At 44.4% G+C, this 19,556-nt stretch overlaps 1 protein-coding gene across 1 annotated transcript in view; it reads right to left on the bottom strand.

Moving 5' to 3' along the window:
* Nucleotides 1–19,556, bottom strand: part of TRAP1 (TNF receptor associated protein 1) — a 186,329-nt gene that overhangs the window by 80,354 nt on the left and 86,419 nt on the right. Inside the window, exons 12-13 of the mRNA XM_030211743.1 lie at nt 16,913–17,060; nt 6,392–6,577 (exon numbers count right to left, since the gene is read on the bottom strand). Coding sequence (XP_030067603.1) covers nt 6,392–6,577; nt 16,913–17,060 — 334 coding nt within the window. The remainder of the gene's footprint in view (nt 1–6,391; nt 6,578–16,912; nt 17,061–19,556) is intronic.

Consider the following 19,556-nt stretch of genomic DNA (forward strand, 5'->3'; position numbering starts at 1 on the left):
TTAGGGTGGTGGACTTTGGTCCTGGGGAGCTGAGGAACTGAGTTTGATTCCCGGCACAGGCAGCTCCTTGTGACTCTGGGCAAGTCACTTAACCCTCCATTGCCTGCCGCATTGAGCCTGCCATGAGTGGGAAAGCGCGGGGCACAAATGTAACAAAATAAATAAAAATAAATAACGAGTGCGCTGGGGTTGAGCCTGGGCAGGCTGTTGGGAAGGAGGATTGTACCTACGCTTAGGGTAAGCGTAAGAAGCAGTCTTCTTACCCCTGAAAAACCGTCTACCTGATAAGGTAGATGCTGAAGGCCCGGTGGGAGAGGTTGTCGAGGGCAGTTTCCCGCTGGTGAAGCTGTTCGACCAATTGCTCGACTTTCTCACCAAAGATATTATCCCCCCAGCAAGGAACATCCGCCAGCCGCTGCTGGGTCCGATTGTCCAGGTCAGAGGCGTGCAGCCATGAGAGTCTGCGCATCACTATACCTTGGGTAGCGGATCTGGATGCAACATCACAAGTGTCATAAATACCCCTGGACAGGAATTTGAGACACGCCTTCAGCTGCCTGACCACCTCCTGAAAAGGCCTGGACTGCTCCGGAGGAAGCTTGTCAACCAGGTCCGCCAGTTGCCGCACATTGTTCCGCATGTGGATGCTCGTGTAGAGCTGGTAAGACTGGATCTTGGTCACGAGCATGGAGGAATGATAGGCCTTCCTCCCAAAAGAGTCCGGAGTGCGAGACTCGCACCCCGGAAGCGCCGAGGCGGTATCCCCCTCGAACTCTTGAATCTCTTGAGAGCAGAATCCACCACCGCAGAATCGTGTGGCAACTAAGTCCTCATCAACTCCGGGTCGCTGTGGATCCTATACTGGGACTTGGCTTTCTTGGGGATGGTGGGGTTAGATAAGGGCATCAGCCAGTTCCGAAGCAGTGTCTCCTTTAGGACATTGTGCAACGGTACCGTGGAAGACTCTCTAGGTGGTGATGGATAGTCGAGGACCTCGAGCATCTCAGTCCTCGGCTCATCCACAGGGGAAGGGAATGCTCACAGACATATCCCTAACAAAGGAGGCAAAGGAAAGGCTCTCCGGTGGTGAAAGCTTCCTTTCTGGTGAAGGAGTGGGGTCAGAGGGAAGACCACAGGACTCCTCGGAAGAGAAATACCTAGGGTCCTCCTCCCCCCACGAGGCATCCTCCTCAGTGTCGGACATGAGCTCCCTGACTTCAGTCCGGAACCAGGCCCATCTCGATTCAGAGGATCCTAGTCCTCGCTGATGATGTCGAGAGGTGGACTCCCGCACCGGCGGGGGCGAAGCTCCCTCTATCGACGTCGATGGAGAGTCCACCTGAGTGGCGGCCGACACCGATGCCGCGCGGTACCGGTGTCGACGACCACACCACAGGGCCAGAGCCACCGGCGCTTCCATCGACGGTGCCAAGGGCGCAAGCACACCCGGCACCAGGAGAGACTGGCGCAGTAGCCCTTCCAGGATACCTGGAAGAATTCGCCAAAGGCGCTCGTCCAGAGTCTCTGTTGGGAAAGGCTGAGGGGCCGGTACAGGAGTCAGAGATAGAATCTGCACGGGGCCAGGAGGCGGTACTGGACTGTCCGAATGCTGACGCATCGACACCTCCTGGATGGAGGGGGAGCGGTCTTCCCGGCATTGACGCTTCTCGGGGGACGAATCCCTCGACGCCCCGGAGCTCCTGGTACCGTGAGAAGGGGGCGGCCGATGACGATGTTTCTTAGCTTGTTTCTTGTGATGCATGTCATCGGCGCTCCGCAGTACGACGAGGACGTGGAATCCGCACGCCTCCTTGGGGTCGGGTCCGAAAAGGGAACTGTCGAGGCAGATGGAGGTACACTCGACTGCTCACTGCTCCCAGCGAGAGGTAGTCGTCGGGCCTGTGGTACCTGCTCTCCTGAGGTCGATGCCATATCCGGTGCCGAAGTTGACGCCTCCGGTGCCGATGCTGTCGAAGTCGACGCCTCCGGTGCTGATGCTGTCAACGTCAACGCCGAAGAGCCAGACCAAGCTCCAAAAAGACAATCCCGCTGAGCTTGTCTCGCCACCTGTGTCCACTTTTTTAAGCTAAGACACAATTTACACGCTTTGGGATTATGCTCAGGCCTGAGGCACTGAAGGCACCAAACGTGGGTGTCAGAAAGTGAGATTGCCAGGCCGCACCGACCACACTTTTTGAAGCCGCTGGGAATCCTCGATGTCATCGACGGAAAAATCGCGGCGGCGAGGTCAAAATCATCGATGGTGGCGGTGAAAAGGGCCACAAAAAGGGCTGCGACGGCGGCGAAAGGAACCTAAAGTCCCAAAACTAAAAACGACGGGGAACAGAGTTAAAAAAAAAAAAAAAAAACTTTTAAAGAAGAAAAGAAAGCGCGAACGGCGCCACGAAACAAAGAAAAAGCGATAAAATCTCCAAAACCGGTTTCCGAGGGCTGAGAGGAGAGGGACGCAATGCAGTCTGTCTCCAACTGCGGAAAACGAAGAACTGAGCAGGAGCAGTCGCGCATGGGCGAAAAGACGGCCGCGCATGTGCAGTGGGCGTGCCCCACGCGCGGGACCTCCCACGAGACATTTTTGAGTTTGCTCTGAAACTCTTCCGGTTGGAGGGGGCTGCCGTGGATGTCACCCAGTCGTGAGAACAAGCAGCCTGCTTGTCCTCGGAGAAAGGAAGTGACCCTTTTTCAACTGAAGGAAAACTCTGGCATAAGGGGGCATGCGATGAGGGAATAGGCTTAGGAGGAATCTAAGAAAGTATTACGGAAAGGGTAGTGGAAACGTGTAATGGCCTCCCAGTGGAGGTCGTGGAGTTGAGGACTGTGTCAGAATTTAAGAATGTGTGGGATAAGAACGTGGGATCCCTTAGGAAAAGGAAGAGTTAGGAGTTACAGAGGATGGGCAGACTGGATGGGCTGTCAGGATTGCGGGAGGTCAAAATTATTGCTGGACATACTTATATTAATATGAAACCAGCTTGACAATATTAAACCAGCTTCTGACCTCTGAGTACCACCCCCTCCCTCAGGGAGCACTGAGGATGGCACCAAATGGTGGTCAGAGGCCTGATAGCCCTTTGGTTTCTCAATTACTCTTGATTAACATACCTTTTGTTCCACCTGGGAGCAGGGCTTCAGAGCAACCAAAGCCAGACAGTGAGGCTCCATGACTACTAACTTCAAACAGGACAACCTGTGAAAGTTGTCACCTTTCCTGACTTCAGAAAGTATCTGGAGTTCTGTAAAGGAAATAACTGGGAAGGAGAGAAGTTTTTGATCTCTCTCTGCTTCTGTTCCCGCACTCTGTTCTTAGTAGGTATAAAGTAGAGCACAGGGGGGCACTTCTCTCTTGGTCTCTGAACCCGAAGGGCACGGGACTCTGCTGGGCTGCCTTTGTTCTCTTCTTTCTCTGCACACCTCCATCTTTAGCCACCAGAACACAGAGCTCTGGTGGCTGGCAGCTTCTTCTCTTCCTTTCCCTCTGCACACATATATACCTCTTGCAGCACAACCCCAAGGCTTCTCTCTTCCTCTGAACAAACACCCTATCCTTTCTTTCTCCCTAAACACACACAGATACAGCCCTATACCAGTTACCTGTACTAAATGCTGTGAGCCAATACATATATGCAAATATAACATACTTTATATATCCAAATCTGTGTGGATTGCGTATTCTTTGGGAACCCACTGCCTCTGTGAACTGGACCCCGGGACCACCCTAGACAATGATTGCTGACATCTTGGGGGCTCTGTCTCGGTCTCACATAAGGATCTCCAGCTGGGTAAGTAAGAAAATTTCTTTTTGCTTCTGCATGCTTGCATATGTACTTATAGCCTTGTTGGGGGGATTGAAAGTTGTTGGGGAGATTGAAAGTTGAAGTAATTTAATGCTGTGTTTGGGGCTGCTCAGAAAAGACTGATAGATCTTCCAACTTTATTGGAAGGGGTACCAAGTGAAACAGTCCCACATTTTTAAACACTACATATCTGTCTTTGGTAATCACTTAATTTCCTGTCACTTTGAACTATTTCTCTATATCCGGCCAGTCTCTGTCTTGGAGAAAAGTCAGCTCTGCCTGACAGGAACCGACAGTTGGCATATCTAATTTAACACCTGCCTTGCTTAATCTATATTCATTCTAAACTGTCTCTCCAGCCCCTCTACTTTATAAAGAGGGCCTTTCCAAATCCAAGAGCTACACAGAGCTAGTTCCATATATGTATATCTATTAAGAAACTAGCCAGGCCCCGGTACCAATTAAAGTATTTTTCAGCAGCCTCAACCATGGACGCTTTTGATCTTAAAGAACTAAAAGTTATGGTACAGACTTATTGTAACAAAAAGGGAGGGCCATTTGAAGGGGAATTCCCAGAGGATTCCTGATATGACATTCAAAAACAAATGGTACACCATTCCCAAGAGTTCAAAAAGAAAACTAATAAACGGAAATACCTTTTTATACAAGGTCTGTGTAGGGGACTAATTACTTTGAAACAGCAACACGTTAATGCTTAGGATTGCATCTGTGTGGAAAACTCAGCCATCCCAGGTAATTACTGTGTCAGAAGCAAAGAAATGGCAAGCAGAAGGGCCCTCCCACAGCAATAGGTCAGGAAACTCAGGACAGGCCCCATGGAGAGTGCAGAGGTAATTTTAGAAATTCCTCAGGCTACATCCCGTTTCATGAACTCAAAGCACAGACAGACCAGTTGAAACAGCAACAAATTAAATGGGAACAAGATAAATATATCATGCAGCTAGAATTAGACAGAATAAAAAGTGAATTGATAGCTGCCCAGGATAAGCAAGGAAAAAAGGAATAGGGATGTCCTGATCTCCAGTGTCCAAATATCAAACAATCCGAAGTATTTCGTGCCCAGCCTGACTCCTTTCACTTACCTGAGCACGCACTTCCAGCACCTCAGGAGAGGGGAAAGGAGACAGATTCAGAATATAAATTAAAGTTTGTGGCACCCTTGATTTTGGACATATGTGGACGCCCCAATGTGAACAGCAGGATAGGGGATCAGGATAAATTAGCGTTGATTGACACAGGGGCTGGAATCAGTTTTATAAGTAGGGCTTCTCTTACTGCAGACCAGGAAAATGTGCAAATATAAAATCCAAGGGGTCAATGACACAGTTACCAACTGTGTGGCTATCCCAGTTAAATGGGGTATCCTGGTGCAGATGCAGAGGGAACATGATAATGAAATTTTGGAAGCCAATGCAGCCACTAGTAAGCACAGAAAAGGAAATAATTGGAATTGATGTCCTCAACCAGTTAAATTTGGTAGTGGATATGGCTAATCTTACCTTGTGGCAATGTATTGGATCTCCAAAAATGTCTACAGTTTTGGTGCACAAAGCAATTCCCATGCATTTGGCCACACAATGCACAAAAGCTGACCAACAGTATGATCTGAGTGTAATTCCCACAGAGGTCACAGACATCCCTGTTTGGGCTCAAGACAAACTAGAATGTCCACAGAAATCCTGTTAGAAGGTGAGGATTCTCCACCACAAAAGCAATCCAGTACCTCATCAGGCAATAGAACCCTTAGCTAAGATTATACAGGTACTGGAAGAGAGGGGCATAATTAGACCAATCTCTTCTACATGCATGGGCCATTTCGCCTTTATCTATTATCATGTTTCTATCTGGACATTAAGTTCTTTCTGAATATTAAGCTGTGAAAAAGACTTAAAGCAATGTGTCCATTCTTATATCACCACAGGATAGTCTCTGAATTATGCAATAAAAAAAAGATTTTACTCTAAAATGGACTCCGCTTTCTCCTTCTGGGCTGCAGAGACATGTATGAGTCTGAGGGCGCCTGCTGCTGATGCTGTATTGGTACCTGGCCGGCTGTCCTGGAACTTTTCCTCCTTATAGTGATCCACCACGATGTCCGTTTCCACAGAGATCAGCTTCTTTTGTCAAATTCCCGCAAGTGCAGCAGGGTCAACTCATCAAACTGCGCATAGCAGAACAGTACCTACAGAAAAGAGACTCCCACTGAGACAGAAGAGGAGACAAGGAACAGAGAGGGATGCCTATGCAGGACCACAAACAGGCTCACAACACTGTTCAAAAAGGATGCCGGAGACCTCTTGCCCCTCATTTTCTGATCCCCAATCCCTCTGCAACATCTTATCCTCATATCATCTGAGAGATCTCAAACCCCTACTATTTCCCATTCCTCGGAAAGATCTTGTTCCCTTAACTACCTCATCCCCCAATGGTGTCTCATCTCCAATGTTTCTGCCAGCTCTTGCCCTTCTCACAATCTCAACCTTCCTATTTCATATACCCCCCCCCCCCCCGTTTTTCTCATGAGCTCATCCTCATCCCCTCACCCCTTAGTGTTTTACCTCCATATCTTTTTGTTTCATGGCCTCATAGTAGGGAGAATGCTCAGCCAGGTGACGATTTGGTGCACACAGGTAATAAATGTTCCGGGTTCCTGGCTTCATTCGACTGGCGTACTCCATCAGGCTGGTTTGCTGACCCGCAGGCAGGGCCGAAGACTCAAAACGCAGCAGTTTCCCAATATCCTCCTGGAGGGAAGATGTGTAAATAATGGCAAGAAATAAAAGCACACTCAGGGGCTCCAGCCCAGGTTCAATCTGCTGAAGAGACACACTAACTTGGACCTCACACCACCACCCTATGCAACAAATTGTTTCACCTTAGATACAGATTACAGAACCATGGGCAGAAGAGTGTTTAATTTCTCACTATATTTTAAATCTTCCTCATCAGTCATCTGTATCAGTGTCACCAATCTTTCAGCTAAGGCCATCAAATAAATTACCTCAATCTGATCTAAAACACTTTTCTCTTGTACATAGATATGGGTGCATCTCTATTGAAAAGGAGTTTGCAGGATGGTTTTATGTTAAAGGCGAGTGTATGCTGTAGCAGGTAGCTAAACAAGCTAAACACACTTAGGTTGGGAGATGCTTTTCAGGCTAGATGTTATTTCTACAAGTCTCGCGCACTAATGGAAAAATTAGCATGGGACCCACAAAAAGAAAAAAAGGGAAACTGACTTTTTTGGTTGCATTAAAAATGGGTTTAGCATATGGGAAAGTCCAGCATTAAAACACGTTATGTCCATTTCTTAATACATTTTACTAAAAGGACCCTTTAAATTCTATAGTTGAATTTATAAAGATAAAACCTAGCATGGCCATGTTTCGCCCTCAGACTGCATAGGGGTGGAAAGTCACATTCTGAAATAAACATGAAAAATACACTTACTACAAATATTTTAATTGTTTATATTATAGATTAATAAATGTAGGTCCAGGTAATAATTACATATATACACAAAATAAAAAGTAATCATTATATATAAACCGTAAAAAAATTAACATATCTCAAAATATGTAAATACCTTATATGAAGTCTTCGGTAGACCATCAAAATATACTACCAAGCAGACTGGGATGGACCATACAGGTCTTCATCTGCCGTCATCTATTATGTTACTATCAGGCTTATTTTCGAAAGAGAAGGGCGCCCATCTTTCATCCCCAACTGCTTCCCATTGCGGGGACTACCAAAGTTCCCGGGGGCGTGTCGGAGGTATAGTGAAACAGACAAACAAAGCAAACACTGGGCCTTCAGGATGAGAAAAATGTAGTTCTTTATTTATAATGGAGACCCGACACAGTCCGTGTTTCGGCGTACAAACGCCTGCATCAGGGGTCAAGGGACTCCTATAGGTCAGCAAGATAATAAGTTGACAAAGATGTGGAAAAAACAATCAGGTTATATTACCCGCTGTTTGAACAGCTCGTTTCTAGAACGCCTTCAGCTGTGTCAACCGCCAAACAGACAAACAAAGCAAACACTGGGCCTTCAGGATTGAGAAAAATGTAGTTCTTTATTTATAATGGAGACCCGACTCGGCGTACAAACGCCTGCATCAGGGGTCAAGGGACTCCTATAGGTCAGCAAGATAATAAGTTGACAAAGATGTGGAATAAACAATCAGGTTATATTACCCGCTGTTGAACAGCTCGTTTCTAGAATGCCTTCAGCTGTGTCCGCCAAAAGCTGAAGGCGTTCTAGAAACGAGCTGTTCAAACAGCGGGTAATATAACCTGATTGTTTATTCCACATCTTTGTCAACTTATTATCTTGCTGACCTATAGGAGTCCCTTGACCCCTGATGCAGGCATTTGTACCCGAAACACGGACCGTGTCGGGTCTCCATTATAAATAAAGAACTACATTTTTCTCAATCCTGAAGGCCCAGTGTTTGCTTTGTTTGTCTGTTTGGTTGTTCTTGTATGCTGTATTCCCCTCTTTTGTGACTGGAGGCATAGTGAAGGCAGGACTAGGGCGTGCCTAACAGACGAGCACTTGGGCGACTTGAATTTTATGTTATTCCTCTCTTTCCATCTTTCCAACCATCCAACAGTGGCTTTGAATTCAGTTAGTCCAAGACTTTCAGCTAGCTGGTTAGCTTTCTCCATAAGCAGTGGACCACTGACAGGAAACTGTCTGCTCCTGACTCGAGAAAACCACCGAAGAAGAGCATCTTCTACCTCCTCAGCTTTTCCCGCCAATTTACATTTCCTGTGTGGATTTGTATTGTTTTGCCAGTCTTCCAGAAGCTGGTCTTTCTGCTTCAAGACACGTGAAATTTGACTGGGATTGACACCATATTCTTTAGCAATAGATGCTTGACTTTGTTTTCTAATTTTTAAAGAACTTCTATTCGTTTAGCCAGTGTTAAAGTCTTACAGTTCCGCCGCGACAACAACTCCAGTGTACACTCTTAACGTTCTTTCGCTTATTCTGCCTGTGGCAAAGGGGTGGTAAATTTGAAATCTCGTTGGTTGTCACGCGCCAATCGGCTTCCAGGATTTGTGTTCGTTAATCACAGGGCGTCTACTCTGACCTATGTATAAGAAATCACACGATTTGCAAACTCCAAGATGGAAACCAATAAAGCAGATCAGAGCAGATGCCGAGTCTTTCCTGCAGAGGAGCGGACTTAACCATGCATATAAGCAAATCTTGCACTTATCAGTGGTGCACAAAACTGAGGTTTGTCCCCATAGAAATTGATGGCGCCAAAAACGGGACCGAAGTACGGCATGCAGTTAAACAGAGCATGCGCTTATCTGATGTGCACTTAAATGGAGTGCACTGTGTATGTGTGTGTGTGTGTGTGTGTGTATATATATATATATATATATATATATATATATATATAAAGTATGTGATATGTTTATTTCTTGGGTTAAGGCCGTTTCAGTCTGAAATACAAGTCCCAGAAGGCATTGACGGCAAGGAGCCAGGGGGTGAGATGAAGAACCCGGACTGGACTCCTAGCTGCAATAGGGGAAGACATGGGTGTAAGCTGGCAGGATGTGTAGATTGGCTGCCACTAGGGGGAGAGAGAGATAGGAAACCCTGTGTGCAGGAACTGATCATTAGTCTAATGCTCAACTCAGCTGGTATGGGTGTGGGGGAAGCTAATGGAAGGAGAGTGATTGGTTGTGAGAGAAGAAGCCAGGGATTGATTAGGCAGGTGGGAAGGAGTCCCAGGGAAGAGAGAAGCAGGAGAGAAGAGGGTAGACTGAAGCTGATGCAGGGTGAAATCCCTTGGGTACGAGGAGTCCCTAAAGTATTGAATTCTCCTGAAGGTAAAGAGAGTAGAAGGTAGAAACTGCTGCTTTGTGATTTAACTGTGATGAATTGAATGAACTGCTTCTATTTGGAATTGAACTACTGCTTATTGTGCACTGGATAAAGAGCCCAGACTGGAGCTGACTATGAGCCTGTATTGAATCCTGGTATGTGCTGATAACCTACTGCTTAAAGGGGACTATTTGCCACACACTTTCAGGTGGCTTATATGTGCTTAAGATTGAAAGTGAATGCTACTGTTGGAACTGTGCATCAGGTCTACTAGAAACCTGCATGGAATAAAGTCCTTAAGACTGAAGTTGTGGTGGACATTTATTTCTTGACTGTACCAGGAGCCTGTGGCTGGAGGAGATTGTTCTCTCCTTAGCTGCACCTACCTGCTTACATGGGCGAAACATGGCCTGTGTCGGGCAGTATATTCTATATGTTTTTATTAATAAACCTTGTTTGAATTTATACTGATCTGCTTTATTGGTTTCCATCTTGGAGTTTGCAGATAGTGTGATTTCTTATACATAGGTCAGAGTAGTCACCCTGTGATTAACAAACACAAATCCTGGATCCATACGAGATCTTTGCAAGCTCCTCTGGTCCAACATTGGGTAGAAACAGCATTTAGTACATAATTAGATAGCGATTGATAAATCAATTGCAGGTAGGGTGGGAGGGTGGTGACTTGGAAAAAATATTAAATTACCGTGAACAAAACTAGATATATTAGGTTGAACCCAGTTGCTCCTAGTGGTCTAATCTTAGAAACTGAATGGATAACCTTGTTGTGATCCAGGGCTCTGTGACTGGTTCACACTTACATTATGTGATTTTTTGAGAAAGATGTAAGGTAGTGATAGAATGCCGCCGCCATTTTGAAGTCGGGAAGAAATGCGGACTGAAAAATGCTGGTGTCATTCTAAGCAGGTATTCTAATGGTGATCTTAGTTTTGTGTGGGAAGAGCCATTGGTGTAGTTTTTAACATTAATCTATACCTTTGTTATGTTTTTAGGAAGTATGCCTTGATACACCTGAAAAGCGAAAGTCTATGTTGGACAAAACTCCCGCCTGAATAACACCTTTAAGATGTTTTTAAAAAACCATAATAAAAAGTATTTAAGTAAATAATTGAATAACGTGATATTGACCATATGAAAAAACAAAAAAAAAACAACGTAAAAAACTTTTCAAAAATCTAAAATTATTTCACCACGTACCGATGAGGAGGTGGGTGCATAAGTCTTACTAAGAAATTAATATGCATTAGTAAGCGGCACCGCTGAGGTTCATGGTAAATTCAGTATATGTGGGAGGCTGAGGAGTGCTAACATGTGCTCCCAAGAAAGGATTTAGGGTTCCTTTTACAAAGCCGTGGTACTGATTTCCGGTGTGGTAAATGCGATGAAGCCCATTCAATTCCTATGAGCTTTGTTGCGTTTGCCGAGCAGGAATCAGTACCGTGGCTTTGTAAAGGAGCCCTTCCAGCTTATAATCGAAAGTAATCGCCGACTATTTCCCGACACAAATCGGGATATGGCCGGCAATTTCACAAAAGCGGCGAAAAGCGTATAATCGAAAGCTACATTTGTGATAGCTTCGCCGCTTTCCCTTCGCCTCGCCGGCGAAAGTTCAAAGGCGGGAACATGGGCAGGCTTGGGCGTGGCTACCAGATGGCCGGCTTTCGCGGATAATGGAAAAATAAAACCCGGCGATAAGCAGTATTTCGCCGGGTTTACTTGGTCCTTTTATTTTCACGACCAAGCCTCAAAAAGGTGCCCCAACTGACCAGATGACCACCGGAGGGAATGGGGGATGACCACCGGAGGGAATGGGGGATGACCTCCCCTTACTCCCCCCCAGTGGTCGCCAACCCCCTCCCACACTAAAATTATTAAAATACAAACCTTTTTTGCCAGCCTGTATGCCAGCCTCAAATGTCATACCCAGCACCCTGACAGCAGTATGCAGGTCCCTGGAACAGTTGTTGTTGATTGCAGTGGACTGCAGAAAGGCAGAGCCAGGCCCATCCCCCCCCTACCTGTTCCACTTGTGGTGGGTAATGTTGAGCCCTCCCAAACCCCCCAAAACCCACTGTACCCATATGTAGGTGCCCCCCTTCAGCCCTTAGGGCTAGGGTAATGGTGCACACTTGTGGGCAGTGAGTTTTGGGGGGGATTTGGGGGACTCAGCACACAAGGGAAGGGTGCTATGCACCTGGAAGCTAATTTGGTTGTTTATAAAAGATGTTTGAAGTGCCCCCTAGGGTGCCCGGTTGGTGTCCTGGCATGTGAGGGGGACCATTGCACTACAAATGCTGGCTCCTCCCACGGCCAAATGCCTTGGATTTTGCCGGATTTGAGATCGCCGGCAGTTTTTTCCATTATGGCGGAAAAACAAAACTGGCGATCTCAAACCCGGCGAAATCCAAGGCATTTGGCCGTGGGAGGAGCCATCTTTTTTGAAAATACGGTTCCGGCCAGCTGTTGCGCCGCCGCCAAAATAGATCGCCGGCACCTATTTCGCCAGCGACGTTCGATATCCCGCTTTAGTGTCTTTAGTGAGTATACAAAAGACAACAAAGAGAGTCCAAATCCTCCCGCAGAAACCCAGGAAACAGCAAGTCAAGCGGAAGAATATCCAGAAGGACCAGACTGAAGACACAGATGTTAACAGCCAAAAATAATTTATTGGGACCCTACACTGTCCATGTTTCGGCCAAAAGGCCTTCTTCAGGGGTCTAAAACAAAAGTATAAATAAAAGTATAAATAAAAATATGAAACAATTGTTCCATATGTAGTGCTATGTATAAAACTAAAAAGTGACAAATATAAATAACAACAGTTACATATGATAGCAAGCAAATTATGCAAATAAATAGTAACACATATGTATAACATCAATAATAGCAAAATACATAATGAAGGCAAAAGAACTTAAACACAACAATTTATCATAAACAAAAATATGGACATTAATTAAAGTAAAAATTAAAAGTGAAACTCTTATGTATCAGTTTAAGGGATAAAAATGTATATTAAAAATATACATACTAATACTTCAAGGCAAGATATGTTTATAAAAATTATCATAAAATGAACATTAGAATTTTATAGGTAAGGGCAAACATAAGTGATAGATGGTGATACCAAAATGAGTTAACATTGCTGAGATACAATTGAAAGTGTTTCATACCTTCAAATTGGCAAATACAGATAATCCAATCGAAAGGGCTATGGAATAAACCAATCTGCACAGAACAGAGTAAGAAGCTATAAAAATTAAAAACCAAAGAAAATAAATGTCAAAGAAAATAAATATGTGAAATCACATCATGAAAATGAGCAACTGAATAGTGTAATGTAAAAACTTGAACGATAAATATATGAAAATATATATATGAAAAAACTCTGTTATATGAGCTACGAACACAAATATACCATACTAGTAAAAAAGCCCTGTTTCTGATGCAAATGAAACGGGGGCTAGCAGGTTTTCTTCTGTGTGCATGTGGGAGTGTGTGTGTCCCTGCCCTCTGCCCTCTCTCCCTTCCCCTGTGCTGTCTGTCCTCTCTGTCCCCTCCCCCCTCAGAGTCGAGTCCTTCAGTGTTAAATTTCCTGCTGTGCTGTGTTTATGTTACAGAGATAGTGAGGGCTTCTGCCTCTTCTCCCTCCCCCTCTGAGTCCTTCAATGTTACAGAGAGAGTGATTTGATTTCGTGCTTTGCTGTGTTTCCTTCACTGTTTGTGTTACAGAGAGAACGAGGGCGGGGCAGACACTCATGGGGAAACCGGAATCTCTCCCCCTTCACACTTCCGGCTGGAGGCTTCATTTAGAACGTTGGTGGTGCCTTTTATATATAGAGATTACTGAGAGGAATAAAGTTACCCGACTTTATTCCTAAAAGCGCTCTATATCAATGTAATGGTATAAATAATATAATACGTATGTGACACGAAATATGATGAACTGAAATGGAAGAAAAATGTGATGGTATGATTATACGGAACGACCCAACCGTCTAGACAGCTTGATAACCATTAAAAATATAAAAAAATATGAAAAATGTAGCGCAAAAGGCTGCAGGTCGAATGGATGATATCGGGATTAAGAAAGAAAACGGATATGCATCTATGTAAAAATTAAAACCTTACCGCTAAAACTGTCCGAATGCTGCATTAGCTTCCGAGTCTGTGAGAAAGCCTGCTGTAGTGAAAACGCTGCTATTTAAAAAGAACGGAATGACGTAATGAACTGTTTAAAGCAATGAATGGTATATACAGTCCATATAACCCAGTAAAAGCGCTGAATTTCAAAAGTAAACAGAGTGACGTTGCAACTGTCTAAAAGTAATCAGTGACATGTACAACATCAGAGCCAAAGCTTGAATGGCATGCAGGCAATCTTTATACTTGAAAACAGCTGAGAGACAGGACTAAAGCACCTTACCTCTAAAAATTCTAATGTTCATTTTTATGATCATTTTTATAAACATATCTTGCCTTGAAGTATTAGTATATTGTAACCAGGTCACCCTTCCAGGTGGGAGCCGGGGTCGACCCTGCTTAGCTTCCACTGGCTTCCGTCCGCTTTCCTAGCCAGCCACCGCACTTTTGCTCTCTCTCTCTCCACCTTGCCAGCTGCTGAGAAACTCAGTCCCACTCCGACAGTAAGAGCAATCCAAGTTCTTTATTGTTACAGATGTCAGCCTTAGTTAAACACCTCCAACCATCAGCAAACTTCAATTCAGTTTCAATTACAGGCTTTTGTTTTAAATCCTCCCCCAAACCTCCAGCCGCACTATCTTCACAGCAGATAGTTTTGGAGATTTAGCTGAACCACCTCCTCTCTCACCTCCTACAGTTTAAGCTCCAAATGCACATGCCTTCCTGTCTTAAATCCCTTCCCACCTTCCACAGCACTACCTCTTGGGAACAGACAATATGGTAGCAAGTTGTGCTTTCCAGTTGCTTCCCCACTGCTTTGCTCCCAGCTTCCCCCAACTCCACAACCGGGGCAATGCTGAGGCCACAAAAGCTCTCACCCTGTCTGCACGGGTTAGAGCCAAACCACCCACCTCCATACATTCCTCCTTACCTTCTCCTTCTACCGCTTCTTTATTCCACTCCATCTCCTCCTCCTCCCCAAGCTGGGAGATGAGGTCTGATCCTGGAGATGGGGAACAGCTGGGGGAGTTCCTTCCTCCCCGTCCTGGGAGTTCAGCTGACCCTGCACTGGCTTCTGGGGAGTGTAGTTTTTCTCCTGCATTACAGCTTTCCCTGGCAGTTTGATCCCTAGAGGGCGCACTGCTCTCCTAGCTGGGCTGAATGACCGGGGATGATGCCGGCTGAAAGAACCACTATCCACTTTCCCTCGCACCCGCCCTCCGGAGTGCTCACAATATATATTTTAATATACATTTATATCCCTTAAACTGATACATACAAGTTTCACTTTTAATTTTACTTTAATTAATGTCCATATTTTTATGTTTATGATAAATTGTTGTTTTAAGTTCTTTTGCCTTCATTATGTATTTTGCTATTATTGATGTTATACATATGTGTTTACTATTTATTGCATAATTGCTGCTATCATATGTAACTGTTGTTATTTATATTTGTCACTTTTTAGTTTTATACATAGCACTACATATGGAACAATTGTTTCATATTTTATTTATACTTTTGTTTTAGACCCCTGAAGAAGGCCTTTTGGCCGAAACACGGACCGTGTAGGGTCCCAATAAATTATTTTGGCTGTTAACAGCAGTTATTATTAGGCGTAGAGGGGAAGCAGAAATAGGGTCCAGTTACAAGGATTTCAAGAACCTGACACTCAAGATTGCTGGTTTTCCCTTTGTGGCACACTGGTTGAGAACCACTGCTATAGAGACAACAGACAGAACCTTTTCCAAAAGGAAGGTACCATTCAAGAGATAAAGTTGAGAGTACTGATAGTACAGAAAATAAGACTGGTGAGGATTAGGAGAAGGATAAGAAGCAATGAAGATGAGATGTCAGACCATTCTGCCTCTTTATTCCCTCCTCGTTCAGGGAAAAATAAATAAATTATGCAATATCATGTTTTTAATGGACAAACTTTGGATGGGAGATCCAAAGAGAAGACATCAGTGCATTAATCTACCCTTGAAGCAGCCTGAGGGTGAAACATGGCAACCAGGGGTTTATTTTGAAAAGAAATTCAATTTTAAGAACTTCTTCAGTGTGACGTACGTTTGCACTGATCTTGAGGATTTTTTGTACTACCTAGCCTGTGTGTGTATAGGCAACTAAGGCAGCCAGAAGAATCCTAAAGTGCATAGAAAAGGTATATCCAGTAGAAGGGTGGTGATGCTGTTGCTGCTGCTGCTGTAAAGTCAATAAGGAGATTTCGCTTAAAGAGTAGTATGTTCAATCCTGGACAACTACGAAGGATACTTTGTGGTGAGAAAGGCAGAGAACAAGCAGAGTCCACAGTATTACAACAAGAAGCAAATCAGCACACTAGATGAGCCCAACAGTCCTCATCTGTCATGAAATTCTCTGCTTCTATGTTCCCACTCCTTGGGTGCGCTGCAGAGCAACCAAGCCCGCTCCTCTACTTCCTTTATCTTCCTCCCCTCCAAGATACTGCAAAGGGCTAAAATCTGGTCCATCCTTTGAAGTGCTGCAAGAGTCTAACCGTGCAGCCACTCATGGTGCTGTAGAGTGATACAACCTTTTCCTTCATTTCCCTTCCTCCATGATGCCACAAAGTGACCAAGTCCGCTCTCTCCCTTCTCACTAGTTACTTTCCACCACAATGATGCAGCCCTGTACCTTGGTGAAAAAGTGTAATGCAGCCTGTACCCTTCCTCCTGACACCCAAAAGCATCACATTTAACATGGCAATATCCCTGGGAATCCTGAACTTTCCCAGAATTCAGGTATCATCCTATTTTGCAGGAATCGATATCTGTTCTGTATTTTACAGCTTTGACTGAATCAATCACAAGCATTAACAGTAAATCTGAGAGACACAGATCATCTCCAGCGTACCCTGGGGTAGGTGTAAGGTTCATTCTTGTCATGATATGCACAAAACTAGACTATTTAGGGACAATTATCCTGAGAGCACCCATGCTTCCCCACCACATCAGCATTCTACGCACCTATGCTTCTCCATCATATGTGCCAGACTTTATTAGCCTCCTAAGCAATCATGTTTTAGGTCAGTGCCACTCTAGCCTTACCATGACTTCCTGCTCTGGTGTTGTCACAATGCCCTCCCTGATAAACAAGCCGTAATCGTCAAAAAACTTAGCATATTTCTCAGGGTCCTTTTTGCTTTGATCCATGAAGAACTTGATCATCCTCTTCTGTAGCACATCCCGTAGTTTCCTGCATTTTTCAGAAGACAGAAAGTGAGAACCGCTTTAGAATAATAAAAATAAATTTGGTTAAAGGAAAATCAAAATACTCAGGAAAAGATGATACCTTTTGAAGGCTAAGGGGATAATTAGAGATTCAGTCTTACAAAACAATATCCTTTGTGCCTGAAGAAGGGACTTTAACAGCCCCAAAAGCTTGTGGCCTTAATCATTCTTTTGCAGTTTAAAGGCTCTCTCTCTTTCGGGAGGGAGGTAGATTGGCGAGTGATTGAGATGGAACTACTTTAATTTTCTCCCAAATAGGAAAAGATGGCGAGTAATGCTTTTATTCACTTGAAAGATGTTTTTGTGTCTGTTCTGATAATGACTTTTGCCTTGTTGTCATTATATTTCTTTGAATAAAAATTATTGCACATAATATAGTACAGAGGATGTGTGGGGGGAGGGGGAGTTAGGGAAGAGAATGAACCTGTAAAAAATTGAAGAATGTTTCGTGGATTGAATGCATCTTTATTTGTTCAATAAAAACTGTTTAAACAAAGGTTATTCCTTCTAATTAATTTTATTGCAATTCTGATTGTTATATAAAATCATCTTCTGTATAGCACTAGCAAGTATATACAGCACTTTAAAGATGCATCTAATAAACAGCCCTTATTTTCAAAACTTTCAATCTAAAATAAAACAGTGGGGTCAGTTTCAAGAAGTGAGGCCTAATGGGAGGTAGACTGTGGGTGAAATAATGCAGCCATATGTGGGAATGGTAAGGTTCAGGTTTTAAAAGTGGCCCCAAAGAGGTGTGCTTAAAGTGGCAAAAAAGAGAAAGTGGTACATGTGTTCAGGAAGATTATTCCAGGCACTTGGCATAGAAAGCCAAGATTTAGCAATGGAGAAGAGAACCTTGCTGACGAGGAAAGTCTGTGAGGAAAGGTATGGGAAAATAAGAAAGAAAAGATAATCAGGTGTTGCAGAGTGAATGCATTTGTAGGCAAGAACAGGAAGCTTGAATTAATGAGGAATCAGATTGGGAGCTAATGTACTAAGATTTAAGAAGAGGGATTACATGATTGTATCAGCTCAGAGGAAGATAAGCTGTGCTGATGATTTCTGATCAGACTGCAATGGGAGAGAGATTTCAACAGAAGACTCATGAAGAGTTGGTTGTAGTGGTCTAAGCAGGAGGTGATAAAAAAGCAAATAAAATATACTATTCCGCCCTTAAAAAAATTTTGGAATGCCCAAATATGAGCTAAGTTGTTTTGCCCATTATGGTCCCTTTAACATCAGAAGGAAGATTGTTCAACAGAAAGCACAGACAGAACTATTTAAGATTTAGGAAGAAAGTGAAGACATTAGAATGTAAGAAAAGCCATGCTGAGTGAAACCAAGGTCCACTGAGCCTGACATCCTGTCTCCACAGTGACTGACACAGGTCACAAGTGGCTGACAAATCCCAAAGAGATTATCTAGTTTTTCAGGGATGAGCAATGGCCACCCACTGAGGTGGTGTTAAGGGCTCCTGTGCTAAAATGGCGGTAACTATGTAGCACACGGTGCTGCCCAATTACCACCACGTAGCTAGCTATTTTCTAGTGCAGCGCTATTTTCCCTAGCGAGTCAAATGGCGAGGGCCAGGGCTGGAACTACCGCCGGCACCCGTGTTGGGCCAGCAATAGTTCCAGATTGGCATGCGGCAAGCCTGCGTTGGGCTTACTGCCATTCTGTAAAAGGGCCCCTCAATGCCTGGTCATGTCTGGGGCACCAGCACTGAATATACGGGTATCTGCAGATGGCAGACCCTTAACTGGTTAAGTGCCGATAATCAGCTTTAACTGCTTAAATTAAATTGACCAAAGATGGGACTGCTATTTATGTGTTACAAGGACCACGTAGGGGATCTTCATAGAAGAGAATAAACATAAGATGTGCCCAGAAGACATACCCCAAGCAATAGGTTCCTGACTCCAGAGGGTTATGGTTGCATATGAGGCTGCATTGCCCTGACTAGGGCCCACCAGTAACAGGAAGAGAAACATCCATCGGTGGCCTGAAGGTACCAGAAAGGCCCACAACGACCGCGATATAAAGCAGCAGATGGAAACTCCCAGGATGATTTTCCTCCCGAAGAATGAAGGAAACAATGGCTGATTAATGGAAACGGAAATATGGATACCAACACAAGGCAACAATGGCGGGATCATGCCGAGAGTCACCTTTGACAATGAGACACAAATAAGGGATCTGCACAGAACATTGTCAGCATTTCAAATTAGCGATTGAAGCAAGTCAAAAAAAAAAAATGCTGACCATGCAGAGATAGAGCCAGTTCGAGCATGAAGGCACACAGGAGAACTCCGAAGTAAGACAGGGCGGATCCTGTCGCACAACAGGACTGAGGCCTAGGAAAGGGTAAGACTGTGCCCCAGGCTCACAGCCAAGCAGAACCCTACAGACGTAGGATGAGCTGAAAATACAATGCCAGTGAGCGACATGCTGAACAGAAAGG

This window comes from Microcaecilia unicolor, chromosome 8 (assembly GCF_901765095.1).
Source record: "Microcaecilia unicolor chromosome 8, aMicUni1.1, whole genome shotgun sequence".
Taxonomy (NCBI): domain Eukaryota; kingdom Metazoa; phylum Chordata; class Amphibia; order Gymnophiona; family Siphonopidae; genus Microcaecilia; species Microcaecilia unicolor.